The sequence below is a fragment of the Microtus ochrogaster genome, chromosome 4 (genome assembly GCF_000317375.1).
Source record: "Microtus ochrogaster isolate Prairie Vole_2 chromosome 4, MicOch1.0, whole genome shotgun sequence".
NCBI classification, from domain to species: Eukaryota; Metazoa; Chordata; class Mammalia; order Rodentia; family Cricetidae; genus Microtus; species Microtus ochrogaster.
This window is the reverse complement of record NC_022011.1, coordinates 73,526,450-73,539,962: the sequence shown is the minus strand read 5'-3', so window position 1 is coordinate 73,539,962 and position 13,513 is coordinate 73,526,450. Positions and strand designations below refer to the sequence as shown.

The following is a 13,513-nucleotide window of genomic DNA, read 5'->3' as shown; positions in this document are numbered from 1 at the left end:
CTTTGGAGCCTGTCCTGGAACTAGCTCTTGTAGACCAGGCTGGTCTCGAACTCACAGAGATCTGCCTGCCTCTGCCTCCCAAGTGCTGGGATTATCATAGGTGGTTTTTAAACAGAAAAACCGGACCACAAATCACAATCTCAGAGAACCTAGACAACAATGAGGACCCTAATAGACATACATAGATCTAATCTACATGGGTAGTAGAAAAAGACAAGATCTCCTGAGTAAATTGGGAGCATGGGGACTTTGGGAGAGGGTTGAAGGGGAGTGGGGAGGTAGGGAGGGGAGCAGAGAAAATGTAGAATTTAATAAAAATCAACAAGAAAAGACTTCCATCTCTTTTGTTTCCTTTGTCTTTCTATCCTTTTTTCTTGCCAGCTACATCACTGCATTTGCTGTTCATATTTTTATGTTCTATCCTGATCCTCTGTTCTACTTGAATACAGTGACAACAGTATTCTAGATCACTGGTCAACAGTTGCTTCCCCCAAAAGTCAAAGCTGGACACATGACACTTACTCAGTAATTACGTGTTTGAAAATAAATTCAGCCTGTGCCCTTGATGGGGTGTAACCGAGGAATCTACAGTATTAGGTTCTGTGCCAGTAGTTGGCTGGTTTGTTTAGCTTTGTTCTGTTTTTATATTTTAAATGTACAACAATTATAGACAACATTCATGCTGTGTCAAAACCTCTCAAGACTTAGAAATATCATTAAATGGCAGCATAAAGTAATCACAGACCAAGTGAAAACTTTTGTAATGAAAAAAGCATTATTTTTGTACATATAAGTAGCATTCTTTACTGTGAAAAAAAAATGGCATTAACTAAACTCCTAAGCTGGCATATTGTCAACTCTCTTGCTAGTTGTTTCCAAGAGGACAACGTACCCGACGTTTAGTGAAAACGATACACTAGAACTCAGTCTTGCTCAATCTAAAAATGTGTTCTTAATTCCTCTAGCCTTCTTGAAAATGGAGCTTCCTAGAAACTCAGCATAGGAGATCAACTAATTTCCAAAAAAGCATTAAATGAAAAACAAGTATATCATGGTCTTATGAAACAGTCTTAGGAACAAAGAGGTTTACAAAATTTTGAATAAAAAAAAATGTAAGCTTTAAGTGATAGTACTTTTTTTTATTATTTCAGATGCAAAGTTCCTTTACGAATTCACAAGCTAGCATGCAGTTTGGACTGTTTTTCAACCCATTTAACTACAAAACCCTTTAGGAATGGCAGGTCATAATGCTAGAATTCACTCAAGAATATATTGAACTCAAACAAGAGTATTTTGAATGAGAAAAAAAAAGAACTAAAATACTTTTCCCAGTTGTTTTCACCTTTAAGTAACAGGTAATTACACCTAAACTTTTGGGGAGAATATGGTTTGGGAGTAAGACGGAGATACAATAGATTCTTTCCCACTTTGTCTTTTAAGTACCATGGCAAATCTCTCCCCCTAAAAAATTTCATGTTTATTTATTTACTGGCACAGCCTAAGAACTGTGAGACTATACACTTGGGTACCAAATAGTACTTAAAACAGACTTTATGAGGAAATTATCCAAACTAAACTTTTGAGATAGGAAGGGAGATAGAAAATGGGGACGAGAGAGGAAGGGAGCAGAGAAAGAAAGGGAACAAAGGAGAAATAGTCAGGGAGGGAGGGGACAAATGTTTGTAAAAATTTCCATTGTAACTAATAAAACTTTGCTTTGTTGTCCTTGTGTGTAAAAAAATCAGTGTATTTTGCAGAACTAGATGAATATTTTCTTAAATGGCAGACTTGACTGACTAACCAAAAAATTAGTTATCTTTTTGGAAGTGACTTTTGTTAGGAGCAAATTCTCAGAATAAAAATGTTTTCATAAGATCTCCTCACAGATACTGACCTCATTTATACTAGAAGTGAATGGTGAGTATCTTCAGGTGGTAATTTCTGAGAATATAAAAGTGATCTTTCATACACCTTATGAACCATGAAAAAAATACAACTCCCTGTGTTTGCTTCTTTTTGTCATTTTGCTACACAAGTCTTGGCAGAACTTACTGCAATCTGTAATTTATTTCTTGGTCTTGGGATTTTTTATATTTTAATACAACTTCAATAACTTTCCTATGGTATAAAGAACATAACCAGCATATTCTATGACCCTCACTCATGTGTTTTAAATATGTGTTTACCTGTAGTGTCCCTCCAGTGGGAGTTGTACTGTGCCCTCGTCTTCCATGGCTAGCATACTTTGTTCTTCCTGGAAAGACAAATGTACCGTATATAAAGTGAACCTGGTGGCTCTCCATTTTACATTAAAGAGGAAACACAGATTAATGTTTTATTATCTCATTAACCTCAGGAACTTCCACTTTGTTTGCATTTATTAATGCTAGCACAGGTCGTTTCATAAAGCCTCAGCTACTAAGAACACAAGTAATTAATGAAAATCTCATAACACAAAGTAATTTAAATGCTAACAACAATCTCGCTCATGTCATTCAATGTGAAACATGGTTAATTTCCAAGCACATTATGAAATAACCTAAATTTTACAAGAATAAAAGCATGAGTAATGTTATGAGAGTTTGTTTTTTATAAATTAAATTTACATTCCCAAATTCTCTACTAGGAAGAAGTAAGGGCTACATATTTAGAGAACTGATGCTCGAACTCTACTTTAGAGTCACCTGTAAGCAATGCCAAAACTTTACCTATGGGTAAATGGGTCCTCCATCTGGAGGTTCTGATTCTGTAGGTCTAGAATAGAGAGTGCACAAATTTACATCCCTAATAAACTGCACACGATGTTGATCACACTGTCTGAGAACACATTTTGAGAATTGCTCTAGAGAATTGGAAAAAAAGACAGCAGGCACCTTCTTATATGCATAAAAACATGGATTTGGGTCTCGTTCACTCTCGCAGCATTCTCTTAACCTGCTAATCAAGACTTCAATCTTGATGATCCAGGCTCAGGCTATATGTTGTGGAACAACGGTGACGGGACCACATGAGCTCTGCTGCTAACCTTGCTTATATGCTTCCTTCAGACACCTCAGAGTGTATTATACTCTGTGGAACTAATTATTTATCTTCTTGTATCCAAGGGAATAATTCTGTTCACTTTCTTGTGCTGTTTTGTAAGGGATTTATTTCTTTCAAAGTCCGTTTGTGTGCTGTCATTGGCAGTGCTAGGAGGACTAAGAGATGATTAGTGTGTGAGGACCTGATAAGAATCAGCTTAAGAGGAGTTATTTAGGCTTGAAGTTTAACACGTAGGGAGGGCAAGGTGTCAGGTACATGCGGCACCTGGTATAAGCAGCCAGGAAACAGAGCAAACAAGAAGTGAGGCCCAACTACAAATGTAAAACCCAAAGGTCTCGGTGACCAGTTTCCTCCAGTGAGGCTCCATCCCATTCAAGTTCCACAACCCTCTAAACAGTGTCACTAACTGGAAACTAAGTGTTGAACCACACAATCTATAGAGGACATATTACAACTAAACTTGACCATTATGTTCCATTCTTCCATAGGTTCATTCATGGACATCTCTGAGATCCAAGGAAATACCTTGACTGTGAACTCCTGTATAATCAAAAAGCAATTTGAATGCCTTCACCATACGACGGGACAGAATAACCGTCCCCATTCCTAAATGGAAGAAAGGGATTATAGAAAGGAAAGATCATACAAAAGCAAGACCAAAACCCAGGAGGGCAAACACTAAATCCTATAGATTCATGTCCAGCATTTGGAACTCATGACAGAATCTGTGGTCCAAAGGGCTTAGGTAGCCCCATCTCTCCTGCTTTATTACCAGCACCATGCATAGCCTCTTTATTTGCCAGCTCTGCTCCCTGCTGCAGGCTTTGCTGTGTAGAAATCCTGTGGTTCTTGCATCTTCCACATGAGGTTTTCTTTGTAACTTCAACTTCACAGCCTCATAATTCCCTTCTTGGGGGCCTTCTTTCAGGGATTCTGACCCCATGATAAATTTATGAGCCTCTGTGACCTTCAGAAACCTTGGCACAAGTTTCATTTAATTCTATTATTCTTGTATCTTTCATGCCTATACAACCACTACCACACAGTACTGCCAACTCCTTCAACCAGCTCAAGATGAAGTCTTGCCCTCTTTGAAGACAGCTGTATCAGCTTTTGTATCCTGACCCTAGAAAAACACATCCATAGGCAGTTGTTTCTGAGGAGGCAATGCCTTCAGCAGTATTCTCAGATTAGACTTCAGTCTTAAAAATGAATTTCCAATTTCACAAGATGGATCTTACAGTGGGTGGAGTCTCACCTTTTCTCTTGTACAGAGCACAAGATTTCCCTTTAATGGTACTAATCTCTAATGACATACTAGCCTTATCAGCAACAATCTTACATATAATTTTAAGCTTACAGTTTTCCCCCCACAAACTAGATGTCTTTATACCTTTTTGTTCCACTTGTTGCTCTCTGGCTAAAGAGCTGGATGAGAGCAATAAGTAATATCCATACAGTATGAACACCTGAACAATTTTGACATTTTCTCTCAAACAATTTAGTCTATTAATTTCAAATTTAGGTACTCTGAAGTTCTCAGGAAATAGGTAGACTAAACACAACCAAGTTCTTTGCCATATTGTGAAATAAATTTTCTCTAACCCAGATCCCAGTAGAATCCTTGTTCCCTTCTGGATCCTTTCAGGAATTGCTCCTCCACTGTCCACATTTCTTTCAACATTCTAGTCTACTGAACTCCCACCAGGGCAGCCAGCAAAGCTTTGCGTATAGTCCTAGATCTTTTGCTAGCTGCATTCGAAATTCTTCAACATTTTCCCCTCAAGCCTGTGCCAAAACCCAAGAGCCGTGTGGTCAAGTTTATCACTGCAACAGCCTTATTCCTCTACAATAAACCTCTGTATTAGTTACTTTTCTCAGAACGTGAACAAATACCTGATGAGAATCAGCTTTAGAGAATGGGTTATTTTGACTTTCATCCAGGGATATAGTCCATTATGACAGGGAAAGCACTGTATCAGGAGCAAGAGGTAGCTGGTTGCCCTGCTCCAGTAGTCAGAAAGGGGAGAGCAGCACCAAGTGGGGCTTGGCTTTCAAATCTCCAGCAATCAATTTGCTTTAGGGGCATCACTTCCTAAAAGTTACACAGTCTTCTAAAAAGGTGTCATCATCTGGGCACCGAACATTCAAATATATGAGCTTATGAGAAACAATTTATACTCAATTTACAACAAGAAGACCATTAATTAAAAGAACTCATTTAAGTATAAGGAGAGACAATCTGCAGCCTAGAATGAGGTGCTCCTTCCAACTTAGTTTGTCAAGATATACAGGATATAACGTAGCATATACATAATAAACTACACACCATAGAGTTAAAGACAGAACACATCTATACATTCTGGCAGAAAAATGCTACTTTTTATACGTTTTATGTTGCTGTACATGAAGGGACATAAAGAGAACATCAGTGATCCCAAAGACTACATAAGACAAACCAGGATATAAACAAAGTATACACGTGTCCTTGGTTGTTCACTAGAAGATGATACACAGCATCTCTTCTGGCCAAATCAGCAAGATTTACTAAAGACTAAAGCGCAAATCAAGCTGGAAAGAATAAAAGTACAAGCAGTGCCTGTGTCACCTGGCAGCACAAAAGGCAGACCCATTCTCAGCAGCAAAGACTGGGGCTAAGGCTTTGTGAACAGTTTTTTCTTCCTGATGATTTTCCATTTTTCTCTCAAATTGCTTTCAATAATTATTTTGCACTCCAAGGCTCGTTAGTGTGTGTGGGCTTTATTCTAGTCATCATCCTATCCAAACAAAAACTCACCACCTCTAAAGATAGCATTTCCAAGCCATGCTTATCTGAAGTGAAGGGTGGCGGAGCAGCCGCTGCGGCTGTCTTCAGTGCCAGAAGGGATCTGGGTGGGCCTGGGAGTGGTGATGGAGGGACAGCTGCATCCGAACAGCACTGCTGGGAGGGCAAGGAGGAGACTTCCCCTAGAGGGGCTGTGAAATCAGGCGCAGTCACCTTGATCCTCACAGCCCGGGTTCTAGCGTCATTCAAGAAGACAAATACCCGAATAGAACTGAGCAGATAACCACCGCAGAAGCAGGAAACATGGCTCCCAGACAGCACCTCATCTACACAGGAACTGTCAATGATACACGGGTACATCGTGAAGCCCAACCACAACATGGTAGAGAGTTTGGCCAAAAAGACTTTAAAATTCCTTATGCTATGACAGAAAGACAATCTTTTAATTAAATTGTTTATCAAAGAAGTTTTCAGGTATAAAAAAAAACAAGGGGAAAACAAATAATTCCATATCTAATAAAGAGCAAAAAAATGACACACAGAAAAGGAACCTACTCATTTCATGCATTGATTGAAGACGCATTATGTTTTAGGTGCATATCAAAGAAAAATAATAGGGACACTACCAATCAGGTTCACTTAATGAATGTATATTTACATAATCTAGTGACAGCTAACTGTAAGGTACTGAGATAAAAAATTAAAAACAAAGATATAAACTCGATTCTCAAAGGAAATAAAGATTAGCACAAAGAACACAAGAACAGACAGTGAAGAGAAGAGACTTCAGGTAGGAAGAAATGATGTGAGATAAATAAGGTGTTTCCACGACAGTGAGCAAGCAGCTTCACAAAAGACAAAGGCCCATGGTGAACTGAAATGGGATTCTAGTGGTTTTTGATAAGCTGAATGATATTACATCCTTAGTCTGAACTTTATTTTGTAATAGTAGAAAAAATTGTAATTGTTGTACTTATAGTACCTGCCATATGGTTCGTCCTTTACCTTTAATAAAATAGTTGACTTAAATTATATATCCATTTGGGGGCACATTTTGTATATATGTGGAAGCCCTTTAAAATCTCAAAGTTTAAACAATAGCTGAGAGTCAGCATTCAGAAAGAGACTTAAGTTACTATGGGGGACAAATAGTTAGTGATTTTTGCAATTCATGTGTTCTAAGAAATGGGAGGAGATTCAGGAGTCACGTTCAACACTTCATTTTATTGAAGAGGCAAATAAGGCAAGAAGTTAAAAAATTCATACCATCTCCTTCTCTCAACTAATACCATCATCTTCAGATATTGCATATGTATAAATTTGAAAACAATAAGGAGTATGCTTTTAAGAACTATTATTTCTGTTTTCTAACAGATTAAAGAGTTGATAGCATAAAATAATAAAAACTTAAAAGGCAAAATTGGGATGGGGCATATAGAATTCAGCAAGCCCATGGAGTCATCAGAACCTATGGCTCAGCAACGTTTTGAATTTTGTGCGTGTGTGCGTACACATGTGTGTGTGCATGTGTGCATGCGTGTGCAAGATGAGCACATGTGGCAGTCAGAAGACAACTTGCAGGAATTTGTTCTCTCCTTGCATATGTGGGTTTCAGGAAGCAAGCTGGTCGGCAGGCTTGATGGGCAGTGCCTGTACTGCTGAGCCTTCTCACTGGTCCTGATTCAACACCTTTAAGTAACTGCCTAAATTACTTTAAGTACAAAAAATCTCTGATATGGTAATCTTGTATAAAGAACTTTGCTGTTTTATAGAGATTGAGATTATGTGAGTCTAATAAAAGGTTTATCTCAGATGTCAACATCACCTGGAGGTCTAAGAAAAATAGATTTCTGGCTCTGATATGCATCATTTGATGAAACAGGCCTGGGAATTTGCATTTTTAAAATATTGCAAGGTGCTGGCTGGTACAGCAGAGACCCTGGAACCAGATTTTGGGAAAGAGCTGCTATAGGAGATAGAACATACTTGTCCCACTCCATAGATGAATCATAAAACCCACAGCCAACTCTTACCTTTCTGAGAGGTGAAGCACTTGCTTTGATTTATTTAATTGTGCTTATTTTTAGATTGTACTTTCTTGGAATCTTTCATGATCACAAGGCCCAGTTTGCCTTTTTTTTTTTTGTTTTCTTCTATAGGGTATGTGTTAGAGCAGTCCCTCAGTAATGAAGAAGGTATAGAAATGATTACTTCCACGGAATTGCATCTCCACCCCTACCTAACACCGGTACCCATGCTTTCCACCTGAGAGTAAACATTCTTCTGGAATTTTCTGCATTTAACAGTAGTCCTTTTGTGATGAGTACAATGTCCTAGGGAATATTTAAGTAGGGAGGAAGGCATGTTGGTACTCTGAGCACATTTGGACATCCAGAATTGATTCTGCAGTCTTCCCTTTACACAGAGCAATGTGCAAAATGTCAGGGTTCCAATATTCATTTCTACCCTGATTATAATCCTTTCTTTCTAAAAGCTGAAGCATATGTATATGCATATGCATGAAGTACATGAAAATTTGGAACAGAAGCTCTGCGACCTTGGACTGGCCTGTGTAGCTATTTATTCTGCTTAACTCATTATTGAATTTTAAGGTCAAATGAATGTTTTCTCAGTGCCATAAGACAAGAAATGGGCTACTGATAGGAAAACCCTGGAGGATAAAGGTCTAAGCTTGTAACTATCATCGGAAGGACCAGAGGTGAGCTCACTTTAAATTCAAGTCTCAGGGAGCTGAGACATTTCTGCCGTTTATCATCTTGCCAGATCACAACCAGAGTTCCTCAATTAATTTCAACATTTCTGAAGAACTTATCCATTACCCACACTACTGTACAGTCTCTTGGAGTCCTGGGCAGTGGTACAAGACACTACAGTACAGTCATGTCTTTCAGGGGAATTCATAGGCTCAGAAAAAAGAAGATACCCAAGTCTGGGCCCCCAAGTAGAAAATTAACCTTGGATTTAAGCTTCAGTGTCATCCTCCACAGGGCCTCCTCCACTGCTCACCGGTTCTGCTTTCCTGATGCTAGTTCTAAATAGAACATAAGCGTCTTCACACGTCCTTCCTTATCTCTCCACACTCTTGGTGTGATGTCTTCTTTGCACTACTTAGAACTGCTTTTCAATGTTTGAGGATAGGTTATTCCTTGAATGAAACAGTGGGTTTTTTGTTTATTTCCATGCAGTTGGGATCATATGAAATATCATCGTCATAAACTTTGTGAGATTTTAAGGATTTCTAAACCCTTCTGGTAAATGTATTGCAAGTTATTTTTTCCCCTTATATTTGGAACTGAAGGATTCAACTATAAAATTCCCCTAGTAAGTCTTATTCTATTTTTATGTTCTTGCTGGAAGTATAAGTTCTAGGAAATTTAGTGATATCTAGTTACTCTTAAAATCTTTACTTTTAAATTCAAAAACAGTAAATACTATCAAAGCACAGTAAGGCATAATGTGATATAATATAAAAAGGTTAAAAGTTCTATACAAGGTCTCAGTGGAGTTAATAAACTCCCCAAAATGCAAATATATACATAGATAATGTATATGTTAATATATATATAACATTATAAGTAGTTATGGGCAAGAGGAGTGACTAATTCTATTAGCAATAATCATATCTGAGATAAACCCTTTGGCTGGATATCATTGTGCAAAGTTACAGTGGCTAGTTCTAAAACATTTATGAGTACTGTCAACTTGTTCTCTGAATATCACGAACAAACAGGAGCATCTGACATTGTCTTTCTAGAATAATAGAGAAAAATGACAATGACAGCATAGTGGCTTACACAGCATTTCCCTTAGGAATTTCCCAAACACTAAGAGAAATGAAATTCTAAGACCGTTTCACTCTGAGGATGTGTGTGAAAGAGATGGAACTCTATGGAAAAAGAGTGCCTCTACCTTATCCCACCAGAAACCGTAAAGATGTTTGACACGAAATAAAAGCAGTGCCATAAAGAAAACATAATGTATATGTTACTAGACAAATGAGCTCAGAAATATAATCTTTGGGAAGATGGGGTAAATTCATAGGCAATAAATATTGTCTTTCAACTTTAAATCTTGGGAAGTTTTTCAGGTGGGGTAAGTTTCGGTTCATCATGTAGGCACTGTTAAGTTATTATTCTCAGAAGAGCTCTGCTACCTAGAGAAATACAGTAAACAGAAAAGTCAAGGACTAGTGCCAGTTCCACAGTATTTTAACGTGGCATCAACATTGCTAGAAATATGACTCTATACATGCCTTCTACAACATTTTGGAAATTGGAAACATTCATACAGAAATAAGATACACCATCGTGATGTCTTTATATGTGGATACCATGGAGGAAGGGTCCACAAATCACAGGTTATATAGCTATGTTGGTTGAATGTTCTCTGCCAAAAATTCATCAGAATTTGTGGCCCAATCTGGCTTATCCAAATGACTGAGCAAAACTAAAACTGTTTTTGTGTTTGCAAATACATTTCCCTACAGGAACGAAGGAAAGTATCTGTGGCCCAAAAAATATTCAGTGGAAAAGACACTGAATGCTTTTAGTAATCACCTGGGCAAAGAATACTGGAAAGAATGAACAAGTCCCCTAAAATGTTTCCTTTCTATTTCGTTTATACATAGAACTTTTTCTTTTGTTTTTGTGTTTGTAATCTTTGGGCTCAGTTACTCTGCTAAAAATGTTTTTATTTTTTTATTTTCATTTACATTCCTTATAGTTTTTTATGAGCTTTAATATGGTGTGATTAAATAGCCTTCAAAAAAGGATTCAGGCTGACATGGGAACTTTATATATTTCATAAAGCTTATATCTAACTTGTTTCTTCTTATAAAACAGGAATAGAATAAATCAGTAGTCTGTGTATATAACTAAAACCCGAAGTTTTCTCAAATAAGTTTTTAAAGCTTGGATCACTTTAGAAGCCAGCCAGGTCTTGACGCCCCCACCACCACCAAAAGAAAGAATAACAACTTTATTCAAATCTACTGATTAAAACCTCTTAGCAAGAAACATTACCAACAGTGAAATATATCACATTATTTCCTTTTCAAACATCCAACCAAAAGCAATCATCACATGGCTATATCTCAGAAACAGTTACACTTTAGCAATTTTCCCCCCACCCACGATCAAGAAATCAGAAAATAAGCCTTATAATTTAGAGAGTAAACAAATGCACAAGTTTTCATTTTTCATGTAGAATTGCCTTACTTGTGTAAGATCTCTGGCTTGTTCTCTGTTTATTTGTTTGATTTTCAAGACAGGGATTCTCTGTGTAACAGCCTTGTATGTCCTGGAACTAGTTCCTGTAGATCAGGCTGGCCTCGAACTCATAGAGATCTGCCTGCCTCTGCCTTCCGAGTGCTGGAATTATAGGTGTGCACCACTATTGTTCTTCTCTTAAATAAAATACCAAGGTTTATTCTGACTTACTTCTTTTTCAGCATCTTCAAGTTTCTTTTTCTTACTCTCGGGCATTAAATCATCAAGCCAGCTGAGTTCCCGTTTGGTAAACAAGAAGTCCATCAACTTCCTCACAAATACCAGGGCTAACACCTAAAGACAATAACAAAATAGTTTAAAATGTAAACTATATAGATGAGCCTTAGGACTTCCATTAAACTAAAAATTGAAAACACACGTGTCTAAAATATGGCCTAATCTTTCTCTTTATTTCCTTTTCTTATCAAATCACCAGGATAGAATCTAAGATTTCATTCAATGTCAAAGGCATCTTAAAGAAAAATTTTATTTTATTTTATTTTATTTATTTATTTTGGTTTTTTCGAGACAGGGTTTCTCTGTGGCTTTGGAGCCTATTCTGGAACTAGCTCTGTAGACAAGGCTGGTCTCGAACTCAGAGATCCGCCTGCCTCTGCCTCCCAAGTGCTGGGATTAAAGGCGTGCGCCACCACCGCCCGGCTTAAAGAAAAATTTTAAACTATGAAATATACTTGATTATGCATCCTAAATGCATAATTAAAAGCTCAAATTAGGATAAGTGAACATTAAAAATTCTATATGCTAATAATTTTTGAATTACATATAGTCATTCAAATTTACTATACTTATAAATGCATTTAAAATATGTCTAAAACATTCAATTAAATTTCATTTTTAAAAATTTGCCTAATTTTTCATATTTGTTAGTATATTCCAATGCTATTTTTTTTAAATTTACATTTTCCATCCCTCTCTCTATTAACTACTACATTATAAGTGACCAAGTAAAGAAACTTGATATTAAATCAGCAAAATGCAAAATATTTTTCAAGCCTGATTTTAGTGCCCAAGTTTATACTAGATTTTCTAGTAACTGCTCAAAGCGATTCAAGGCTACTCGGTTATTGCTGTTTTAGTTCATGTGTTTCCCAAAATTCAGTTAAAGAGAGAGTGTTAGGGGAAGTTTCATACCATCATAGGAAAGACAATAGCAGCTCTTGAGACTTTGATTATCCACAGAAGACCAAGACAGCTCATCTGAATAATTGTGAAGAGATGGACTTTCCGAAGTGGTACATGCCTTAGATATATAAAATCTGGTTGATGTTTGGCTGGCATCCAGAAGAGCTTTATTCTGTCAAATAACTAAAAGATTAAACAGACTATATTGCATTTTAAGAACAAGACAACAATAACAGTAGGACAATTAGATATTTAGTATGTTCCAAAATATTAGGTTCAAATGACACAGTTGTAAAAACTGCAGTACATTGAAAATGACATACAGTGTGGGCTTCTGTTTATCGAACAGTATACTGTATTTCCTACAATGTGATAACAAGGTGTCATTTAAAACGGTTTGCATAAAGTCAGTGCTACATTTTGCTACCTTGAGAACCACCACTATGTCAGACAAGATACATTTGTTCTCTATTTATCACATCATAACCTCCCTCTCTCTTTTGTCCCCAAATATTGGTCTTCTAGGCTTCCTATGCTTGGTGTGCTTTTTTCTCTCCCAGAGTGCACCAGCTACCCTCATGGCTTTGGCTTTCACATGCTAAGTACTCCCAGACAGACCTCAGCTTCCTTCAAGGGCCACACAACCCCCTGCTGTTGTATAGAGTGCCTTGGATTCCTCCTTACTGAGCCCTGCCATTTTGGCTTTGGCACTTTGGTCCCCAACAAAGGTTTTGATGCTGTCTTTAGAAACATACACAACTTACATAAAGATTTGGCCTACATATATTTTTGTGACCAAAATGTTTTATTATATTTTATACTTGGGGACTGGGGAGATAGTTTAGTCAGCAGAGAGACTCTAGTGCATCCCTGGAGCTCATTGGCCAGCCAGTCTAGCAAATCTGTGAGCTCCAGGTTCACTGAGAGACCCTATCTCAGATGACAAGTGACAAGTGACCAAGGAAGATACCCAGGGTTGACTCAGGACCTCCATATGCATGCACACGTATTCATGTGAACCTTGCATAACTAGGTACATGCAACTGCACCAATACCTGCATGTATGCATACATATAATGCATATCAATGCAGATACATAAAGAATTGCAAACTACCTTGTTTAGGTTAATTTAATAGATGGAACCAGTGTGAGCAGTGGATTATGTCTATTTCAATTTTGTCATAATGATAAATAAAATAAATTTTTTATAAATTACATTTTTATAGACACTTCAATATATTTTGCTGAATAACT

The 13,513-nt window shown here is 37.3% G+C and overlaps 1 protein-coding gene across 6 annotated transcripts in view; it reads right to left on the bottom strand.

Annotated features, from left to right (window-relative positions):
- Slc4a10 (solute carrier family 4 member 10) overlaps positions 1-13,513 on the bottom strand; it is a 223,431-nt gene that overhangs the window by 10,489 nt on the left and 199,429 nt on the right. For all 6 annotated transcript variants that reach the window (XM_005346462.3, XM_005346463.3, XM_026778880.1 and 3 more), the window contains 3 exons: positions 12,268-12,441; positions 11,287-11,409; positions 2,187-2,254 (listed from right to left, as the gene is read on the bottom strand). In XM_005346462.3, coding sequence (XP_005346519.1) covers positions 2,187-2,254; positions 11,287-11,409; positions 12,268-12,441 — 365 coding nt within the window. The remainder of the gene's footprint in view (positions 1-2,186; positions 2,255-11,286; positions 11,410-12,267; positions 12,442-13,513) is intronic.